Source organism: Trachemys scripta, chromosome 2 (assembly GCF_013100865.1).
Source record: "Trachemys scripta elegans isolate TJP31775 chromosome 2, CAS_Tse_1.0, whole genome shotgun sequence".
In the NCBI taxonomy this organism is placed as follows: domain Eukaryota; kingdom Metazoa; phylum Chordata; order Testudines; family Emydidae; genus Trachemys; species Trachemys scripta.
In genome coordinates, this window is record NC_048299.1 from 3305460 (window position 1) to 3328182 (window position 22723).

The following is a 22723-nucleotide window of genomic DNA, read 5'->3' on the forward strand; positions in this document are numbered from 1 at the left end:
GGGGGGGTCTATTATCTATAAGGGCGGAGGAGGGACGGGGTCTATGATCTCTATGGCAGGAGGAGGGACCCACTCGGCTCTGGAGTCTCTCAATGTGAGTGGAATATAAAGAATGTAAACAAGCGGGAAGGGGAGCAGGGCAGCTCGAACACCAGGGAGGGAAATAAATCCCCAAACACAGGCACAAAGCGAGCCGGGCGGGGGTTGGCTTTGCACTTCCCAACAGAACAGCCAGCAGTTTGAAATCCTTTCAGCAGGGGTCCCATTAATCTACCGCCCACTCCTCCGGTCTCCCCAGCAGAGGCCGGATACAGAGGCAGAGAAGGATCTAATCCCGCGCCCCAAACGAGGTTTAATCCTATTCAGCCGCTGGGCTCCAGCAGTGCGCCCGACACAGTGGGGGACACGGCCCCTTCCGTGGGCCAGCCCTGCCCCGAAGGGAATAACGACGCTCCGCCTGTCTGGTGTCCCGGCTGAACACCTGTGCGCCCGGCGGGCGGGCCACGGGGACCGGAGGGCAAATCCCTCCTTCCGGAACGGGCTGTGACCGAGTCATCTCTGGCTGTGCTGCACCCACAATGGACTTGGCCCAGCAGCCTCAATGCAGCTGCACCCAGGATCCACTTGGCCCACTGAGTCCAGCCAAACCCTCCTAATACTTCGTGCCTTCCATCTTCATAGCGCCTTACAAACACCCCCTAGTTTATCACTGCACCCCGCCAGCCCCTGCATGGTAGGAGGTACCTCCAGATCCCAGCCAGGGAAAGCAAGGCAGAGAAGGGGTAAGGGACACACTCAAAGTCACAGAGGCAGTCAGTGTCGGAGCCTGGATTAGAAACCCAGGAGTTTCCAGCTCCCAGTCCTTGCTGAGCCCCTAGACATTAATCTCTCTTCTCCTTCCTGCCATAGGACAAGCCCTGCCCTTGGCTGGATGTCCCTCCTATTGCTTTCATACAGTATGTTTTTTCAAAGCCTAGGGAGCTCACGTGTGAAGGGGAAGCATGGTCAAGCGGTTAGCTCACAGGTCTGGGAGTCAGGACTCCTGAGTTCTCCTCCTGGCTGTGCCACTGACTTGCTGCGTGACCTGGGACTAATCACGTCACCTCTCCGTGCCTCGGATTCCCCATCTGTGACATGGGGATAATGATACTTCTCTGCCTCCTAGGGGTGAGTGGGAGGCATACTGCATCGGTGAGAGGAGCACTCGGATGCAAAGCGCAGGAGGAGATGAACGTCCATACCACGAGGGATGGGCAAAGCGGGACAGATCCCGGTGCTCACAGAAACGGGCCTAAGCCCTGGACTTTGGATCCAAATCTGAACTTCCCCAGAGTGTCAGGGGGTTCGGTATTCTGGTTCCGGCCCGTTACAGCACTAGGGGCAGATGGGAACGTCCCCAGAGCTCAGGGTTTGGAGCTGGTGTCCTCGTTTGGGCCCAGGTCCGGCAGGACCCAAAGGGCTTTGCCAGGCACCAACAGGGTAAGACATGTGGAAGGTCCCCCCAGGAGGGGGAACAGCCGGCCAGGAGTGGGGGTCAGTTAGCTCAGGAGGGCAGCCCAGACAGCGTGGCTGTGGAGAGCCCTTGGTTTGCTGGCTGGTGCCCCGCATGGGAGCTGGCCTATGCTGAGGGGCACCATTCCTTGTGTCCCCCCCGCGGTGATTCTCCCGGCACCCCCTCCCCCGAGCTGGAGCAGCCCCATGAGCGAGGCCACACGTACCATTTGAAAGCCACGTAGGCCAGGAGCCCCACCACCACTGCGGCCAGGATAGAGCAGTAGACGGGGATGATGTTCTTGCTGTTGTCTGGCAGCGGCGGGAGGAACTCAGAGGAGTTATTGGGGGAGGCGCTGCCCTCTGACTCAGACAGCGGAGGCTTCTTGGGGTGCTCCTTGCGGGGGTCCCCATCCGTGCGCTTCAGGATCTGCAGCTCTCTGTCTGCAAGCAAACACAGCCAACAACATGAGATGCTTAAAAGAGACAGAGAGAGCCCTGGGCTTACCCCTCGCTCCCCAGGCACCTCCATCGTGGGAGACACTGTCCCAAATCAGCAGCCGGGGCCGTTCCCCGCGGTGCCTCCGTTTTCTCCCCTCTGGTGGAACGTTTTCCATCAAAACTTTTTTTCAGCTTTTTTTTTTAGCACAACAGAAATAAATTTTTCAGGCAAAAGTTCCGTTTTCATTAAAGATCTTCCAGTTTGCCTTAAAACCGCCTCAACATTGATTTTTTTTCTTCAGTTTTCAGCAACCAAAAGCCGACTTTTGAGGGGTTGAAACTGAAAACGGTTTAATTCTGGGGCTGTCAGAAACCAATACATGCGGGGGAGGGGGAGGCGGTTTGACAAAAACTCAAAAACGTTCAACAGCAATATTTGACAAAAAATGAAAAAAAAATGGTTTTTCGTCAAAACTTTTTGCTGGGGGAGGGGAGGGAAAGGCCGACTAAAGGAGCGCTGAGAGAATATCTGCCTCCCAAGTGGGTTTTGTGGGTTACTAGATGTTTGCAAAGAACTAGCCCGTCATACGGTAAGCGGATGGCTAAAGATAGTCTTGTGGTGAGCTGTACGGAAGTGGTGGATTACTACAAGGAGGGGGGAGGGATAGCTCAGTGGTTTGACCATTGGCCTGCTAAACCCAGGGTTGTGAGTTCAATCCTTAAGGGGGACATTTAGGGATCTGGGATGAAAATCTGTCTGGGGATAGGTCCAGCTTTGAGCAGGGGGTTGGACTAGATACCTCCTGAGTCCCTTCCAACCCTGATTTCTGTGAAAAGTGACTTGTCCAGAGCAGTGTTTTTCACACTTTGGGTCGCGACCCAGTACTGGGAATGGAAGACACTGGGTCGCGGCAGCTCTGGGCAGCACCGCCGACTGGGCTGTTAAAAGTCCCATTGGCACTGCTGCGCGGCTAAGGCAGGCTAGTCCCTACCTGTTCTGATGCCCCGGAAGCGACCAGCAGCAGGTCCAGCTTCTAGGCGGGGGTCACGGGGCTCCGTGCGCTGTCCCGCCCTGAGCACCGGCTCCGCATTGGGGGCAGGGCCAGTGCCGGCAGGTGAGAGCTGTGCGGAGCTGCTTGCGCGCCTCCACCTAGGAGCCGGACCTGCTGCTGGCCGCTTCCCAGGCGCAGCGCAGTCTGCGGTGCCAGGCCAGGCGGGAAGCCTGCCTTAGCACCCCCACTGCGCCGCTGACCAGGAATAGCCCGAGGTAAGTCCGCGCCCCAATCCCCTGCCCCAGCCCAGAGCCCCTTCCTGCACCCCAAACCCCTCATCCCCGGCCCTACCCTAGAGCTTGCATCCCCAGCCCAGAGCCATGACCCCCTCCCGTACCCCAACCCCCTGCCCCAGCCGAGCCCCCTCCCACACCCCAAACCCCTCATTCCCAGCTCCGTTGGGTCACGGACATCAACAATTTTCTTCAACTGGGTCCCCAGAAAAAAAGTTTGAAAACCACTGGGCTAGAGTGATTTTCATTCCAAAGGGTGCAAAGTGCTGTTTGGATGAACGGTCCGACTCTCTTCTCACTTATACTGGCGTAAATCAGGAGTAACTGCTAACTAAGGGTGTGAAAGGACAACTGGGCCCTCTACAGTACAGGAATCACTTTGCCCTCCAGTGACATGCAGCTGGCCCTGGGGTAGAGCAGCTCACAGCCCCGCACTACACAGCAGTTTAGGACGGGGTGAAGAAGACTCCATTGACGCTGCAGGGAGACTTTATGCAGGATGTAATGCCCCAAGGTGGGCCTTGCCCTGGGGGGCATGCCCTGGTCTAAGAAGAGCTCGGTGTCGCTCGAAAGCTGGTCTCTTTCACCAAAGGGAGTTGGGCCAATAAAAGAGATGACCTCTCCCACCTCGTCTCGCTACTATCCTGGGGCCGACATGGCTACCCCAACACCGCCGACGTGAGGATGGGGGGGCAATCGAAACAGACAAGGCAGAGTCATCCTCCCCATTTTGCGGATGGGAAACCGAGGCAGGGAGCGGTTAAGTGATTTGCCCAAGGCCATATAGGGAGTGATGGGCAGAGCTGGCAACTGAATACAGCTCTCCTGTGTCCCTCATCTAGTGCCTGAACCACAAGATCTGCCTCCTTCTTGCTAAAAGTTCCCCTCACCGGCTACCATCGGAGGCAGAAATAACCCAGGTAGCTAGCCCAGCACAGCGTCGGGGAGGGGGCAACCCTTCTTCTAGAGAAGCCTGAAGGTCTGATCCTTCCCAGGATGGCAGCCATCCATCTGCCCCCTGCTGAACGTGTGACGGCTCCAGCAAGCCGGTGGCCTGATCTCATTCTCCGGACACGGCAGGAGCCGAAGGCCCAGGCAGCAGATAATGAAAGAGACCAAAGTGGGGCTGCATTCTCTCTGCGAGGCCCTCAGCTCTGGGGCTTGAAAACCAACCCTGCAGCTCCCCTTCTCCATCCTCCCCGACTGGCCCAGCTAGACCCATGCCCCCTCCCCCCACCTCCCGCCCCCTTGCACGGCTACATCAAAGTCCCAAAATGGGCTGCGGCTGGGGATTGCTCCAGTGCCTGCGAGGAGCATCTGGTCTGTCTGCTGGAAAGTGATGACAAGTTACGGGCGGGGGAGGGATGGGGGGAGAGGCCTTGTCTATGGAGGAACAGCTGGAGAGGGAACAGCTGGCAGGGCCCCTCCTGCCTTTGAAGCTGCAAAGTGGGGTGCGTGAACTCGTCCTGCAGCCGCAGCTCCCCTCCTGCTTCACCCCCGAATGGAGCCGGCCGCCCCCGAAGTGCAGGGAGCGTGGCCTGCGGGAGGCTGGCTGAACTCACGAGCTGGCAGTGAGCTAGCCTTTTCCAGCGGGCCCCTTCCCTGGCTGCAGGCTCTGAGCTCAGCTGGTGCAAGGCAGGCTCCAGAGAATTTCAATCAGATTCGCTCTGCGGCCGGTTTCGTGGATGATTCAGGGGAGCCCTCCGCAGAGCCGTCTTGCCCAGACGGTCTAATCCTGGCAGTCCCCTGGAACTCTAGGGAGGTTTAAGCTCCAACGGAGGATGTGAGGTCACCAGCTTTTCTTGGTACCCTGGTCCTGGACCCCTCACTGCTTGGGGGAAGCTCTCCTCCAAACAGGAGTGGGTGGGTGAGGTTCTGTGACCTGCGATGTGCAGGAGGTAGGACTAGATGGTCCCTTCTGACCTTAAGGTCTATGCGTCTATAAAGCAGGGGGCGAGGTACAAGCGCGTGGGGGAGTTTGAGGAGGGACTGGGCTCTGGAATTGATGTCTTGGGTCCCTCTCTAACCTCAACAGCCTCCAACTGCGATAGCTCAAGCAGAGATGAAAGTGGCATGTAAGTGTGTGCGTGAGAATGGCGTGTTGGTGTGTGAAAGCTCTGGGCGGCAGGGACATTTCTGGGTATGTATGTACAGCACCTGGCACAGTAGGGCCCTGATCAGGGCCTGCGTGGGTTAATGAGATCATAAGAGGAAGTGCCTCATTTTCCACTGCTTGTGTCATCGGTGCAGAGTAGGAAGTGGATGCTAAGAACGACTGGCTGGACATTTTTTCTGAAAAATTTTCATTGGAAGATGCCATTTCAACTAAACTGATTTTGGGTGTGTGCAAAACTATCACTTTCGATGCAATTTCATTTCAAAATGGAAAAAAGCTGTTCTGAGGAAATATCCAGATGATATGTTTGGAAGACAAAGTTTTGAATTTTCAGCTTGAAATTTACTCTGTGGTTTGACAAATTTTTAAATGTTAAAAAAGGTCAAAATCCAAATGAAATCTTCCGAACTCATCGAAACAAAATGTTTCGATTGCAGTCAGCCTGACTTTTTCCGCCGAATTTCGTTTCACAGAAGTGTTTAAAGCGGCGGCTTTTCGTCCCAATGTCAAAGCTCACAGTTTTTTTTGCGAGACAGAAAAGCCATTTTCGGACCAGTTCTAACACTAAGCTGACCTGGTGGTGCGTGACGCCCACGCTACACAGCCTCACGCCCTCCTATGGCGGTTGTGTGTGCGTGTGGGTCAGTGCGTGGTGTGAACACACCTGGAGTGTGTATCAGGCAGCCAGAACTCGCTCAGTCACGCATAAACCAACAGAAGGGCTGGGCTCATGTTCCATGCAAAGACCAGAGGCAGCTGCTACGTTCCCTTCATGGTAACACTAGGAATACGGTATGAGCAAAGAAGGGGGAACCTACATGGTTCTATCTGAAACCCCCACAAACCCAGGCAGATGAGGGCTGTCTAGCTAACACCCACCCATTGTGCAGTATAACCCACGCCCCCAAACACACGCACACACTCCCTTACGTAGCTGTGCTCTCCACTGGCCTACCCATCCCAGGGGACTCACAGACCCAGTGGGCCCAGCCTGAGGATACATTTCCTGGAGTCCTTGTGCGACGGGCGGATGAATTTGAGCAGGTGGGAAGCGCTGGCAGCGCGTGGATTCCCTCTGCGAATCAGAGAAGGCGTTTCCCATTTAAGGAGCCAGGAGGACCAGTGGGAAGGGTAAGCGGTTAGGATGCAAGTGGCTAGCAGTGAGACACGTATGGCCCAGCTCGCTGGGCCCGGCTGCTAAGAAAAACTCGTTTGTACGTTTGTATCACTAATGCCCATCTCTGAACGCCGTGGGCAACCCCCCCGCTAGGAAGGGGCTAACGACTCCTGCTGTTCCCTGTGGGGTTGGGGGAATCTAGGCACTGCCATACAGGATCAGAGCAGTATCCACTCACTGACAGCTGCTTCAGAGGCAGGTGCGTTAATCTCTGCAGTGGGCAGTTCTGGGATGACTTGCCCCAGGGGAAAGGTGCCTCTTAGCTTCTGTTAGACAGCAGTGGGCTTAAGCCCTGAAGTATTAGGGATTTTTCCTTTCCAAAGCCCTTGGGTGTTTTAAATCCCTACTACGATAACTATTTTTATGGAGGTTTCTCTCCTCCATAAAAATGTCTCCAGTCCCTTCCAGAACCCTACTAAGCTCTTGCCCTTAGTGACCTCCTGTGGCCATGAGTTCCACAGGCCATTCCTCCCTCCGCCCACCCTTGATTTCCCAAAGCATTCCTGGGGGTGGCTTACTAACCAGAAGGGCATTAAGGATCTGCCCCTATGGAGCCCCGTTATGGTTGGACCAAAAAATGGTATTTCTAGGCTCACAGAGGCTGGTCAGTAGACCTCCCAGAAGATCTCCAGCAAAACCAAGGAAGAGAAGAATTGATGTTTCGGATATTTCTCAGGATAAAACAATGGCAGAACACAAAGCAACCCCCCTCCACCCGGAATAACCTTTCAGGCCGTCTTCCTCCATCGTACAAGTGAAAAAAGACCCAAGCCTGATATTTTCAGTATCCTTTGCAGGTCACCTTTCACCCTGTCACGCCCTGGACAGCTCCCATTTCTCCAAGCGGCGTTCATTCCAGCTATGGCTCTGCAAGCCTGCACGCCGTCCTGCCAACCTGCCTCGTCCTCCCCTCCCTCCCGCCAGCCCCTCTCATTCAAACCGACAGGCGCATATGAGTTTGGTCTTTTCTACCCCTGTGCGGTGTGGTGTTTGGGGGGAGGGGGAAGACTTTAATTATCTACTAACTAGAAAAGGACAAGCATTGTTATTTCAGAGGTCAGAGGTTGTGACCCTTCCCCTCTCAGGGGCTCGGCTCCTCCCAGGTTGACCATGTTCCAGAATTCAAGAGAAACTGGAGATGAAGAAGCTTTCTTAAGCCACTGACAATATCTGAGCCCAGGAGCCGCCCAGTCCGTTTTCCAGGTGTTTAATCCAGGCTCGTGTAAAGGACGGGGACCCCTCCACGGGCTCAGAATACGTCTACACTAGACCTGGCAGGCGCAATTTCCCGCTCCACTAGATGTACCCGCACTAGCTCTAGTCGAGTGAGCACGCTAAACTAGCCAGCCAGCCGCAGCAGCGTGAGCTGCCCTGAGCATGTACGAGGCTCTCGGCCAGGCTGGGCTTGGGGTGCTCAGCGCTTTGCAGAGCACTGGCTCGATCGGAGCTAGCCTGGGTATTTCTCCTCAAGCTGAAAATGACACGGTGCCGTTCTCTCCGCTGGGACCTTTCCTTCTCGCCTTGATTTCATCCCATCGCTTGTCATTCAACCCATTTGTCCCTCCCTGAAACCCCCCACCCCCACCCCCTTCTGAGACATCCGCCCCTAAGGCCTGAGCCACTGAAGTCAGTGGAAAGATGCCCCCTGATCACAGGTGCGGGAACTAGGGGTGCAGCACCCCCAGGTTTTACGCAGAGCTCCGCTGCCTGCACCCGGGGCTCCGTTGCTACCCCTGCCCTCCGGGGTCCCGGCTGTCCCCAGTCTCGGCCCCCTTACCCCTGTCCGTGTCCCCTCCCCTCCTGGAGACACAGCCCTGCTCCTGGACCCAGCTCTGGGGAAGGGGGCAGCTTTCAGCCCCGGCCCCTGATTGCAATGGATCCGGCATTTAGTGCTGAGCCCTGGGCCTCAGTCCCCCTCCAGCTCTGCACATCTCCAGCATGTCAGTCGCTCTCTGCCCACAACTGACTATGCCACTGCAGGTATCACCGCAGCAGAGACTCCCTGGGACTCTTGAAGAGCCCTGGGCATAGGCGCCGACTCTGTGGGTGCTGGAGCACCCACGGAAAAAAATGGGTGGGTGCTCAGCACCCACCGGCAGCTCCCTGTGGCCCCGCCCCCTGGCTCCAGCTCACCTCCGCCTCCTCCGCGAGCGCGCCGCCACGTCCTGCTTCTCCCCCCTCCCTCCCAGCGCTTGTGCCGCGAAAGAGCTGGTTTGCTGGGCAGGGAGGCACGGGGGAGGAGGGGGAACGTGGTGCACTGGGGGAAGAGGCGGGGCCGGGGCAGGGCTTTGGGGAAGGGGTCCAATAGGGGCAGGGAAGGGGCGGAGTTAGGGCGGGGACTTTGGAGATTGGACCCCAATCCTGCAATGCACAGGGACTGAGGTTCACTCGCGCAACCTTGGTCATTTCGAGCAGTGTGCAAAGCAGGCACCTCTCCCCTGAGCCCCCATTGCTCTGACAGAAGTTTCTTCTTCCCGATCACTAGCCTACACCTGGAAACATGTGTCCCAGGGCCGCCAATGCGCTGCTAGCCCTGGAGGATTGTGGGACATGAAAAGCCATGCCATTCTGATTCCCAGCTGGCCTTTCACCCTACATAATTTTAGCAGCCGGCAGCACACAATACTTTGCACGTACATAGCCCCTGTGAGCCGAAGAGCTCAAAGCACTTTCCTTTCATCCGCATGTCCTAGATAGGGAAACTGAGGCACAGAGTGGGTAGGTGACTTCCCGGAGGTCATGCACCAAGGGCCTCATCCAAAAAATCTTTGGATCAGGCCCCAAGTCAGTGGCAGGATAAAGTCCAGGTCTGCTTGAACCACTACTCCATGCTCCCTCTCCTAGCCAGCGTCCCGTGCAAGGCCCGGGGTACGGAGATCAGTGCCGAACACCATTCGAAATCCAAAGTTCTACCAGCAGAAAGCACTGGCTTGTTGCCCTGCTGGTTCTCAAGATATAGCAAGCCCTGGACCTCGGACCAGCGTCGATTTCAATCCTGCTCCCATAATATCATTGACCGGAGATGGCTCCCCCGCTGTTCTATTATGGGACAAGCCTCTCCCCCGCGAACGCCCGCCCTGCCCCTTAAGAAGTGAACAGGGCCCAAGGACGCTGCCTCCTTCCAGCAGCGCTGCTCCCTCCTGCGCTTGGAATGACAACGCCCCTTTGCCGGATCCTTTCAAAAGCGGCGAGGACGAGATCACACGGAAGCTGGAGGCAGAGACCGGGGAGACAATGAAGTCTTAAGGGATTGGCGCTGCCCCCTCGGCATGGCGCTGCCACCCAGCCCTTTAATACACTCTGCTTCAGAGAGTTTCATTAACAAGCCCACATACTCACCCCGCAACAGCCGAGCGGGATTAAAGACGCAGCGACCGGGACAAAGGGGAGATTAAGGGCAACCTAAGGGAGACTCTGTCCTCGCAGACAAAAAAGCAACTGTGTCTCTAAAACAAAACCCGAGGGAGAGGACGATGGAAAGAGAGAGAGTGGGAGTGTTTCGCTGGATTCAATCCGCTCTGGCCTCCCATTCCGATTCTGGCCCTGATCCTCTTCCCCGGAACATGCCTTTCCTTCTTCAGACAGATGAACAAGTGTGGGGGTGTGGGGGCTAGATAGATAGACAGACAGACAGACAGTGTGTATGGGGATGGATAGAGAGCCAGCCAGTGTGTATGGGGCTGGATAGACAGCCAGCCAGTGTCTATATGGGGCTAGCCAGCCAGCCAGCCAGTGTGTATGGGGTTAGACAGACAGACAGGCAAAGATTTTCAGAAGTGACTAGTGATTTGGGGGCTCAGTCTGAGACCCCTTAGATCATCCTGATTTTCAGAGCGTGCTGTGCACCTGCTGGCTGAGAATCGGGTCCTTTTTAGGGGACTCGAGTTGGCCATCCAAAAACGGAGGCCCCAAATATGTTCCTTGCCCAAGGAGTATTTTCCCCATTGACAGTAAAGCTCTAGTGAATGGTGGAAGAGGTGGGACGGGGCAGCTCCAGGGAATGATGATGTGGGAATTGAGTTTCCTCCCTGCCTCGCTCAGCTCGGTGCTCTCCAAATGCCTGCCCGGGGCTCTCTGTCACCGGTTCAAATCCAGCCCAGCTTGGTACTGACCTGCAGTTAGTCCCATCTGGTGGTGGGCACTGACACGAATTTGTCAGGTCTCAAGCCTAGCAAAGCTAATGACACCAGTGCTAATCAGACCCTTTGACATAGGCGCCAAGGACCAAATGAGCTACAAAGGCTGAAGGCCCCTTTTCAACCCTACCCGTGGTTTGCTCAGGCCAGGGCTGGTGTGACGGGGGCCAACCCTGCTGCTTTCTATTCTCTGGGGAGAGGACTCCAGTCTCCAGAGCTACCAACCTGGCACCTTTCTCCAGCGGTAAATGCACAAGCAAAACTGAGAACAAGACAGAGAGGAATGAAAAAGGAAGCAGGTCTCAAGAGGACACCTAAGACAATCTGAGTCAAATCCTACCTGGACCCATTGCCAAGCTCCCGTCGATCTAAACTGGGCCAGGGTCTGGTCCGATCTGCATACGTGGCTTTGTTCCAATGCCAAGACCTTCTGGGAAGGGTAGGAGGAATGAGTCCCTGATGGGACATTGTCTCCCTGTTATCCCTGCAAGCTGGGCTATCCCAATGCAACGCACCAAGCCAGTCTCAGGCTAAAGACAAGACAGCTAGATTCTGCCCCCAGCAATGTGCAAAAGACAGCTCTTTTGTGAGCATCCTAACCAGAGTGGCTCACAAAAGGCTGGGGGGTCGGGATAGGGAGAAATGTGCTAAAAGCATCAAGGTCATTTTCCTTCTACAGATTCCAAACCAGGAAATGGGACAGGGGTTTTTTGCTTATTTGCAACTCATCATGAAAATTCTTTCTTTCTTTCTTTCTTTCTTTCTTTCTTTCTTTCTTTCATTTTTTAAAAGGTGGGAGGGAAAGAGGAAAATGATCAACCCCCAAAGTCCAAAAAACAACCCACCCACCCAAACAAACAAAAAAAGATACATTTTAAATCTTCTAATTTCATCTGATCCCATCCCCACCTCCACGCCCAGGAATATTTTTTTTTTAAATTCCAACCAAAATTTTTGATTTTTAATGCTATTTTTCAACAACAATCAAATTCATTCATAAGGTGTCAGCCAGCCGGTCAGCTGGGGGTGGGTCAGGTGATAGTCAGTCCCTAGAAAGGCCAGCCAGAGCTCTGAGCTGGAGAACTGCAGGAAGTTTGCTGCAGGAGTGCCTGGACCCAGAGGGGCCGAGAGAGGGAGGGATGAACCGCTGGGATGTGCAGTCCAGGGTGGGCAAAGGAAATCCTTTAGTTTGGTATTTAGTTAAGTTTTCTGTTCACCCAATAAATTGTGCCCTGAAAGCGACTCTGGCCTGACATCCGTCCTTCCTGGGCTGCTGATCCAGCGTACACAGCTGTAATAACAACACACTGTTCCCCTGCGGCTGCGGGGGGGACACACACAGCTTAGCCTGTCAGGTCTTTGGGGCAGGGACTTTCTGTGTCTGGACAGCGCCTGGCCCAAAGGCGTCCTGGCCTATGGCTGTGGATCCAGTCGCAGCGCTTAGTTCTCAGCCGCTTTGCACGCCCCGGCTACCGGGGCTGTCATGAGTCAGCGACAGGCGGGAGACGGGCCCCGCTGGGTTGAGTCGCCCCTTGTACCACTCGACACACAACACCCCCACCGCAACCTGCACCCCCAAAAAAGTCAGCACACGCCCCTCGCTCGCCACCTGCACGGATCCCCCAACCCCGTGCTCGCCCGCCTTCTCCAATACAGCCAGCCGCGCCTGCCAGAGCGGCTGGCGCGGTACGTACCCATGCACAGCGTGTCCGACACGGGGCTGCAGGCCCGGATCATCACCTCGTCCTTGTGGCACTCCAGCCGGCAGGGCAGGCACGGCGCCGAGTCGCTCTTCTCCTCCGAGTAAAAGCCCTCCGGGCATTTTTGGCAGATGGTGTTGTTCGTAGGCCCGCACGGCGTCGCTGCCCCGTAGCCCGGCCCGCACACTTGGCAAGGCAAGCACCGGCTGCTGGTCCCGTTTTCCGCGTGCAGGTAGTGGCCGGGGGGGCACTGGGGGGCGCACACAGTGTCGCGGGTGGGGGTGCACGCCTCTGCCACCGGGCACCGTGAGCACGGCTGGCATGGCTCCGTGGCGCTGCTGCTGGAGGAGAATGTCCCATCTGCCATGGGAAGAGACATTGAACTCAGAGCCTACTCCTGGTCTAACGGCCACTGGCAACTGAACACACACCTGTCAGCAACCGAACCACAAGCATCCGCCACTTGACTCAGAGGAGTAACTCCAGCCACTGCGGGTAGCAGGCTATTATAGTTACAGGCACCTGCCACCAGGGGGAGACAGGCTCATGTCTGAACTCAGCCATTGAATTACCATTGCACAAAGCATTGTGGGTAAAAGCGGCCAAACCCTCTAGTACAGGGGTTCTCAAACTTTTGTACTGGTGACCCCTTTCACACAGCAAGCCTCTGAGTGCGACCCCTCCCCTTATAAATTAAAACCACGTTTTTATATATTTAACACCATTATAAATGCTGGATGCAAAGCGGGGTTGGGGGTGGAGACTGACAGCTCGCGATCCCCCATGTAATAACCTCGCAACCCCCTGAGGGGTCCCGACCCCCAGTTTGAGAACCCCTGCTCTAGTAGGGTGCGTTAATGTGAACCAGCTTGCATTTATACGGCCCAAAGCATTTTACAAACGGACTGATGAACTATACGCCGGGATGTCTTTATCAGCTGATGAAATGCAGCCACCTCTGAGGTGGAACACAGCAGCTGTTGAACAGCTCACAGCAACAGCTCTCCACCCCTCCGGATCGTTTAGAATAGGAAGTGAAAAGCTGCAGGGGGATTTAAAGAGACAGGATGTGATTATCGGAGTTGGGACCTTCAATGACTATGGGTGGTCAGGACCTTGGTTTCACATCTCACTCGAAAGGCAGCACAGTGCTAGTAACTGACTCGAAGGGTGGAGTGTCACCCACACCACCTCTCCTGCTGACTGCAGAGGCTCCGGGGAGGTCTCCCAGCCAGGCACTGGCCCCAGCTGTCTCGGTCAGGCTTGTGGGACGGGGTACGGTTCGCTCAGCTGAGCCAGTCCCGGACACGGCTTGTCTGTTTAGCGACTGACCCAAGCAGCGCGTCTGAACGGACAGGAAGCTGACGCTGGAAGGTGGCTTCCTTTAGATCAGGACCGCGTCCGATCAGCTTCAAAATGCCTCTCGCTGGGTGAATGTCCTCTCCAGGGGGAATAATGCTAACCTGGGCTCCCTGGCCTGGCTCAGGTCACGTGGGGATCGAGCTGGGCTGGTTGTCAGCCGCTTGGTCCACATCACGCAGCTGCGGGACGGCTGACAAGCTGTGCTCAGGGGGTAGGGGGGTGGCTCTGGCTCAGAGCAGCTGCAGGGCAGAAGTGCCGGGTTTGGGTGGGGCGGGTGTGGGCCCCGGCCAGGAATAGCGGGTGGGAACAGAGGGGAGCGGGCCGAGGGGTGGCTGGGGAAGAGGACATGGCCTGGAGTTGGAGGGCACAAGACGTCCCTTCCTGTGCTGCACTCTGCTCATCCTATAAGCCCCCTCCTTATACCCTCTCCCTCTCTACATGGGCCCATCTGTCACTATCGCTTTCCTCCCCAGCCCCCCCACTCACTCCAGAGCTCCCCCAGCATCTCCTTGCCCTCCCCATCCCAGGACCCCTCCCCACACTCCCTCCCCCGCATCCTGCCCTTCTCTCTCACACCCATTAGGTCCCTGGGCCTGCCGATCAGGCCGAGCCACCCACACACGGCAGCAGCTGTGGGGCCAGTGGGATGCAATGGGATGAGGTGGGTGCCCTTTGGGCGTGCCCGTCAAGGGGTTCGGCCCATGCCCCGTGGCGTGGGGCACACTAGGCCGGCTGCTGTGAGCAGAGTGAGACGGGTCTCTTGCATCTCAGATGGGGGAAGAGAGGATCCCCATGGCAACCGGGCGATCCTGTAACTGACCGCTGGGGTGGGTTTCTGCACCTCCCTCTGTCACTGCTGGCCCTGGGCAGTGCTGGAGGCGAGATACCGGCCAAAAGGGCCATCCGGGATTCCCATGCCCAGCTATTAGCCTGCGCTCCCCGCCTTGGGTCCCCTCTACTCACTCTCTCTGCAGGGCTCGCACACCGTGTTGGAGCTGCCACACGGGACGGCCACCCCATAGCCCGGGGGGCAAGGGTCACAGCAGTCCCCAAGGGAGGTGAAGCGTCCGCTCTTGCAGCCTTGGCGGGCTGAAACCTGCAGGGGAGAAGGGTGAAAAAGAAGATGAATGAGGCAGGGCCCGAGCTGGCTGGAGAGCAGCGTGGGGGGGGGGGGGCGCTGCAGACAGAGACCCTCTGTGAGCATGGGGTTGAGCTCTGCCTGGCCTGCAGGGACCCAGAAGGGGAGAAACGATATTTCCCATCAGCTGCTGCAGCCCAGACCGCCCGCCTGGTTCTTTGGCATAGGAGTGTCAGATGGAGATCCCCCTACGTGTCTCCCATGGGTCTCTAAGCATCATTGCATGGCGACACCTTTCGCTGACTACCAATCTGGGCTGATCGTAGAGCCGTCCAGCCCAGCCTTCCTGCTTCACTCTAGAATAGCCCAAATAGCCCGCCAGCGTCACTAGAGGTTCAAGGAAACTGAAGGATTTATCAGCGCATGCTCAAGCCATACATGCAGTACTTCAAAGACACAAGGTGGCATTGTGGTCACAAGACCGGGTCCAGTCACTGGTTCTCCCTGGGTGACCTTGGGCAAGTCCTTTCATCGCTCTGGGCCTCAGTTTGCCCAGCTGTAAAATGGGGACATTGTCTGTCTTGCCTCTTTAAACTCTAAGGCCTTCAGGGCAGCATGTGTTTGTACAGCCCCTAACGTAATGGGGCCCTGATCTGGGCTGGGATCTCTAGGTGCTAGTGGCATAGAAATAATAATAATAATGCGACTGAATCCACAGACCGCAAAGCGCTATGCCGCCATATGGGTGCACAGCTCCTGAGGCCTGTGCTTTATGGGGGGTCTGGCTAAATACCAGGGTTCCCTCCTTGCCATTGAATCTAGGGACTCTGCCCCAGCCTGCAGCTGGAAGCTCATTTCTCCGCCCCTTCTACCGGTGCCACCACCCAGTTTGTTTCCTTCGTCCATTCCCAAGCTTGTGCCCCCTTCCATGCCACCCACATGGAGCACCCCCTGCTCCCACTGCACTAGTCCCTTCCCCCCCATTCCACTCCTTCCTCCCTCCCGGTCCACACGCTGGCGTTAGCCCATCGTGCACGCAACGTTCAACACCTAACAACAGAGGTGTGGCCCATCCCTTCCTCTGGGGCGCGCAGTGCATGGGCCCTGATCTGTGTCTGCCATCCAGCCTGCGAACTCCTCGGGGCAAGGGATGGTTTGATCTATGTTTTGGCCCTTACTTAAAAGTACCATGTTGTCCCCGCTTACAGATGGGGACACTGAGGCACAGAGTGGCAAAGCAACACGACCACAGGCCCAGGGTAAGTCAGTGGCAGAGCCCGGACCAGAATCCAAGTCTCTTGACTAGACCCAGAGACCTGGTACTAACTATATTGGCTGTTCACACCTCATCTGGTGTTTGAATGCAAGGTAGCCCAGGTACCTGAAAGAATCTGGGCTTCTCTCCTCATCTATCTTCCCCTCCCCACCCTCCTCTCTCCTTTCCTGGGCCCTTCCTCCTTCTCTCGTTCAGGGCCTACCAAAGGGGGGGTCTCCTCCCAGCAGATGGCTGTCTGGGATCTGACACCTGTGTGAAGCCTGGGAAGTTGTAAAGCAGTTTCCATATCAGAGTAGAAATCTGAGGAATGACAAGAGGCCCTAAAAACAGGGAGGGCCCTGGGGTGGGGGAGTAGAATCCTCTTCTAACAATGCCTGTTTGTTCCTTTCAGATCTTCACAGTGGGGGATCAGGGGAGGGCAAGTCACACTCCCCCCTTTGACAAGTCTCTGCGAATATGCACATACTGATTCATCCACCCACAAACACAGCGGTGGGCTCAGGTTAAACACAAACGCAATATAGCACAAGATGCTCCCATCTCTCTGGTTAATATCATCTTGCCGGAAACAGCAAATGATTCCAGAGTAAAGGGCTGAAAGCCAGGCCAGGAGGCTCATTTAACAAGAGCCGGGGACAAAAGCCTAAGGGGCGAACTTCAAAAGCTTTGGGGAAGCAGCTCTGTGTAGGTTCAGAAAACACAGGTGCGGTGCATAGGAAAATAGGGTAGCGTTCCTTTAAATAGATTGTGAGCACTCCTGGCGCTCATTGTGGTCTATGTTTTAGAAGCTACCACTCAGAGCAGACGTGTGTAAGCAGCTAGGAGAGCTTGGGGAAATTTCTCACACAAAACTATTTCGGGGGCGAAAAATGAAGCTTCAGCTAGGGTGACCAGACGTCCCGATTTTATAGGGACAGTCCCGATTTTTGGGGCTTTTTCTTATATAGGCTCCTATTACCCCCCATCCCCATCCCGATTTTTCACATTTGCTGTCTGGTCACCTTAGCTTCAGTGACACTGAAATGTTTGGCAAATTTGTCTGGTCTTCGACGAATTGTGGTGGTTGAAAGAAAATCTTTAAAAATTCAAACCGTTTCCATTTTTTCCAGGTCAAAACGACGTTTTGTTTCAAAATTTCCTTTATTTACTAAACCGTCAAAAATGTAAAGATGCTTGAAATGGAAACAAAACATTTCTTTGGACCCAAAACCAAATGTTTTCCCACTTGCCCAGTGCGCTGAAAATTTCCAAAAAATAAAAATCAGTTTTGGGTTGAGCTGAATTCTTTCCACCTGATTTTTTTGGACTTGCCAGAGAACCAGAAATCCATTATTCACCCAGCTCCGGTAGCTAGGCCTTGCATTGACTTGTATGTTTCGTTAACACAGAATGGGAACCAAATGGGCCAAAGTAGTTTCCGCCTAGTTTCTTGGCTGTGTAAAGAGCAAAGAATACAACCACCAATGGGTGAAACCTGGTGGGGGAATGAGTCAGAGACATAGATAGCTCTGGAGTCAGCAGCAAAAGTACCATCTGACCTGCACACACATATCTGTGCAGGCACATTCAGCGTGGCAATGAGGCATACTGGATTTCACAAGGTACAACAGGTACCTCTCTCCTTTGATCATATGCACAGGGATTGCAGAGAAAAGCTCACATGCACACACCCAGAGGCGCACAGCCTTCCAGTTCCTTTATACCACAATCATACCACTTCCTAGGTGCACCAGCTAATGCCTCCACCATTCAGTACAGCTACACCTCACTCAGTGACTGCAGTACATGCAGATAATCCCAGGGACTTACTGCCATCTCCTAGGGAGCAGAGTTAAGGTGCATTTGTATAGACACACATACGCTCTCTGAATTAAAGGTGGAGCTGGCAGTTACGATCCTGTTTACAGTTTCTTACAACTTTGCCAAACTTCAGCCATGTGGATTACCTATAACATTAAAAAACCCAAAGGATATTAAGGGTACCCTTAAAGTCCAGCAACACCCTGGTAACCTTAACTCTGCTCCCATTACACAATGGGAATGAAAATGATTAGGGGTATGGGCCAGCTTCCATACACAGAGAGATTAAAAGACTGGGACTGTTCATCTAAGAAAAGAGATAACTAATGGGGATATGATAGAGGTCTATATAATTATGGCTGATGTGGAGACAGTGACTACGGAAGTGTTATTTACCTCTTCACATAACACACAAACTAGGGGTCACCCAATGAAATTAATAGGCCGCAGGTTTAAAACAAACAAAAGGAAGTACTTCTTCACACAACACAGTGTGGCACTTGTTGCCGTGGTATGTTGTGAAAGCCAAAATTATAACTGGTTTCAAAACCAAATTAGATACATTTATGCAGGTTAGGTCCATCAATGGCTATTAGCCAAGATGGTCAGGGATGCAACCCCATGCTGTGGGTATCCCTAAAACCTCCAACTGTCAGAATCTGGGACTGGACGACAGGGGGGTGGATCACTCGAAATTTCCTGGTTTTGTTCATTCACTCTGAAGCATCGGGCACAGGCATGACACTGGGCTAGATGGAGCGTTTGTCTAATTCAGTATGGCCGTTCTTATGTTCTTATGTGCTTTACAATCTTACAAGCATGATCACATGCAAGACCTTAGAGTTGGGCATAATTTTTCAGCCAAATCTATTTTTCACCAAAAAATGGACATTGAGGTTGATGGAAACATTTCACAAATTCGTGTCGGATTTGCCAAACTGTTTTATTCAAAAAAAAAAAAAAAAAAAAAAAAAAAACCACTAAAATAATTCTGAAAAAATGGAAACATTTTCATTTCTTGATTCAAAATGACCCTTCATTCTGAAATGTACTTCAATGTTGTTAAAAAGAATATGTAAAAACCTTTTTAAAAAAACCCTCAAAAATGAAACAAAACATTTAATTTCCGGTCAAACAAAATGTTTCATTCAACCCAAAATGATTTTTTTTTTTAACTTTTCAGGTCACTGAACATTGTTTTTAAAATTTGTTTGGGATGGATCTAAAATGATTCCCCACCCCCACCCCTGATTTTACAGTAGGGCCAGCAAACCAAAAAACCAGTTCTTTGCACAGTTCTAGCCCTGGCCTCATCCAAAGTGCTGTGTTAAGCTGTGCTGATGAGCACAATATCTCTGATAAAAGAACAGGAGGACTTGTGGCACCTTGGAGACTAACACATTTATTTGAGCATAAGCTTTCGTGGGCTACAGCCCACTTCTTCGGATGCATAGAATGGAACATATAGTAAGAAGATATATATACACATACAGAGAACATGAAAAGGTGGACGTAGCCATATCAACCGTAAGAGGCTAATTAATTAAAATGAGCTATTATCAGCAGGAGAAAAAACCCTGCTGCTTCTTACTATATGTTCCATTCTATGCCTCTGATGAAGTGGGTTTTAGCCCACGAAAGCTTATGCTCAAATAAGTGTGTTAGTCTCTAAGGGGCCACACGTCCTCCTGTTCTTTTTGCGGATACAGACTAACACGGCTGCTACTCTGAAAAATCTCTCTGATGATGCTGAGATTACAGGTAGTGACTGTCCAGTGAAAGCTGCTTTTATGGCACTGTGGTGATTATAGACATGGGCTTAATAGCTTTTATTGGACCAACTTCTCTTGGTGAAAGAGACAGGCCTGGTCACCTGTCTGGCCCCATGGCTCCCTGAGTTAAAACTGAAAGATTTTCCAGATCATTCAGATTCCCGCAGAACCCTGGGGGGACCGCAAAGCACACCTGTTTGAAAACACTGCCCACACAGAAATCTATTGTGTGCGACCAGTGTCTCTGACTGTTTGCCCACAGGTGGTAGCAGGAATTCTAGAGCTCAAATCCACAGCCTGTGTGGAAATCTGCTGCCCTGTCTGCACTGCAGCTTCTAGTAGAGACGGGAACCAGGCAGGAAGATGTGAGAGCCCTGAAGTAGCAGATGTGAGACAATCTGCCCCCTGATTAAATCAGCCTGATCTCTAATAGACTGGCTTAAGCCCTGAAGCATGAGGTTTTAGTGTAACTCTCGATATTCCAGAGTTCAATCCTCTTGGAATCTCGCTAAGCTCTTTGCTCCACTGACACATCCTGTGGCCATGAGTTCCACAGTCTATTGTGTGGGAAAGTATTTCCCCTTATCAAGGTTGAATTTGCCACCTTCTAATTTCATCGAATGGCTGAATGTCATTGGCCTAGGGCCGGCAAATTGTTGCCTCATTATAAATGGTTCAGCACATTTGTTCTTTGCTGTATTCACAGGAACCCCTCTACTCCCCACCCCACAGTTCCTGTGTGACTGGATTTGCTGGTTCTCCTGCCTCCCAGAAGCCTGTATGGTAGGGCCTCCCAGAGTGCATTGCTCCACATGCTGTTCTGTGCGCGACTCTTTCTGGGCACGGTCTCCTGTGTGATGAGGCATTATGGGAAGCTGCAGCAGTATGCCCATAGGAGTTAGGAGCATACTGACAACTGTGGCTGTGAAAATGGTTGCTACGTGGACACAGTCATGTTCACTGCCACCAGCTCAGATCTGCTTACAACGACAGAGCTGTATTTGCCATTCAGATGGCACCTGGAAGGGCAAACCTGCAGAAGGCCCTAGGATAATACAAAGAGTTGCCCTGACACGGTGGATTGGTTAAACCACAATGTTTTTTGTGCACCCAGGCCAAATCCATCTCACCTAGCGCAGCACAGATCCCTGTGGAAGAACCAGGCTGCTCTCAGGACAGAGCACTGGGACAGTGGGGAGCAGCTGTCTGGCTGCTTCTGCCGGCCAGTCGCCTTGTCAAGGTTTTCACTCAAAGCCCCCGCATTAGTCCCTTGCCACAGACACCCAGGTGCAACCTTTCCTGATTTCCTAATGAATGTCTCTGGAACCAAGGGAATGATGGCAAGACTGGAGGAGCCAAATACATCCATAGGAGAAAGAAAGAAAGAAAGAAAGAAAGAAAGAAAGAAAGAAAGAAAGAAAGAAAGAAAGAAAGAAAGAAGCTGAGGAAGGACCGGAGGAAGGCATAAAGACAGAAGGGGAGGAAGGAATAGAGGAAGAAAGAAAACAAAGAAAAAAGAATGAGAGATGAAAAGAAAGAAAAAGGCAGAGAGCAAGAGAAGAAAAACACTGCTGAGTGACATAAGAGAAGAAGTCCTTGTCTGGTTGATTCCCTGGCCTTCGGGCGGGCTGGGAAGCCCCGTGAGGGACCGTAAAGCACACCTGTTTGAAAACGCTGCCCACACAGAAGTCTATTGTGTGCTACCAGTGTCTCTGACTTACTATTTGCCCACAGGTGGTTGCAGGAATTCTAGAGCAGAGCTGGTCACATTCTCCAGCTTGCAAACCGACCCGGTGTGGAGGCTAGATGCAGGGGAGGCCGCTTGCCACCATCCTGGCTTGTCTGACAAAGAGGTCTCACTAAGGAGACCAGTGGCCCCTCTCTTTACAGACACTGCCCATCTCATGACCCCAACCCCAGAGCTGGGAGGGCAAGCTGGGGGCTGGCAGGCAAATGGCCCCTTGCCCGCTCAGCTAACACGTCCCACAGCTTTACAGACAGGAGGCAGAGGGGGTCTCCTCCCACCACAGGAGTGGTGGTGATCTGTAGAGACCACATTTAGCCTGGGCATAAAAAGGTGCAGAGACCTTGGGGGATTAGAACATGGGATTCCAGAGGGTCTGGCCATCAATGCTTCTGCATCACCATTGGAAGCTCAGGGTGGGGGGGATCTGCTGGGGGACCCTGGAAGCTAGACACTGCCGGAAGTACCGCCCAGCAGGGCCTGATTGGCGGCCCCTCACAGCCCATAGATTGGCTCATACCAGTATATAAACCAGGAAGCCAGCATGGGGAGCTGTCTGAGCAATGATGCAGACGCTGCCCGCTTGTTTCTGCTTCAGGCCTTGCCTGGCGGTGGACCTTAAGACTCTGGTTCCTGGCCCCAGTTTATCCCTGACTCTGCTAGTCGCCCCCTGACTGATTGGTGCCCGCCGGCTGCCCACAGCCTGGCCCTCACAGATCCTTGCAAGAGGAGTGGATGGAGAAGGAGGAATGTAGGGTTACTATATCTGAACTTTCAAAAAAGAGGACACTCCATTGGGGGGGTAGCTCTGCCCCCCAGCCCCCCCCCCCCCCCTCCCGCCCCCCGACCGCCCCCCCCCAACCCCCCACCCCCCCCACCCCCCCACCCGCTCCCTGTCCCCTGACTGCCTCCCTTCTCCAACTCCCCAGCCCCCTTACCGCGCTGTTCGGCTTAGGGCAGGTGTCTGGCTCCGTGCCCCAAGGAGCGCCCCGCCCCGCCCGAGCACTGCCGAGCGGCGTGCTAAGACTGCAGGGGATGGGGGGAGCCGGGAAGGGGTTTTGGCTGCCGAGGCCCCAATGCGAGCGGCGCTCGGCCGCCCTGTCAGCCGCTTTTCGGTCAATAAATAGCCGACCGGGGGGGAAATCCCGGACATTTTTAGATTTTTAGAAATCCCCCCCAGACGGCTATTTAAAGAGCGAAAAGCCAGACATGTCCGGGGAAACCCGGACGTATGGTAGCCCTAAGGAATGGAGGGGACAGAATCACACGACTAAGTGATTTTCTCCCTTGTTGTTAGATGCAGATTTCACCTCAGGCCCTAAACCCCTGTCTATGACCCTTTTCA

The 22723-nt window shown here is 53.9% G+C and overlaps 1 protein-coding gene across 1 annotated transcript in view; it reads right to left on the reverse strand.

Annotated features, from left to right (window-relative positions):
• The window catches only part of LOC117871922 (tumor necrosis factor receptor superfamily member 16-like), a 48395-nt gene that overhangs the window by 9258 nt on the left and 16414 nt on the right, over positions 1 to 22723 (reverse strand). Inside the window, exons 2-4 of the mRNA XM_034759757.1 lie at positions 14672 to 14804; positions 12341 to 12706; positions 1719 to 1935 (exon numbers count right to left, since the gene is read on the reverse strand). Of these exons, the coding sequence (XP_034615648.1) occupies positions 1719 to 1935; positions 12341 to 12706; positions 14672 to 14804 (716 nt within the window). The remainder of the gene's footprint in view (positions 1 to 1718; positions 1936 to 12340; positions 12707 to 14671; positions 14805 to 22723) is intronic.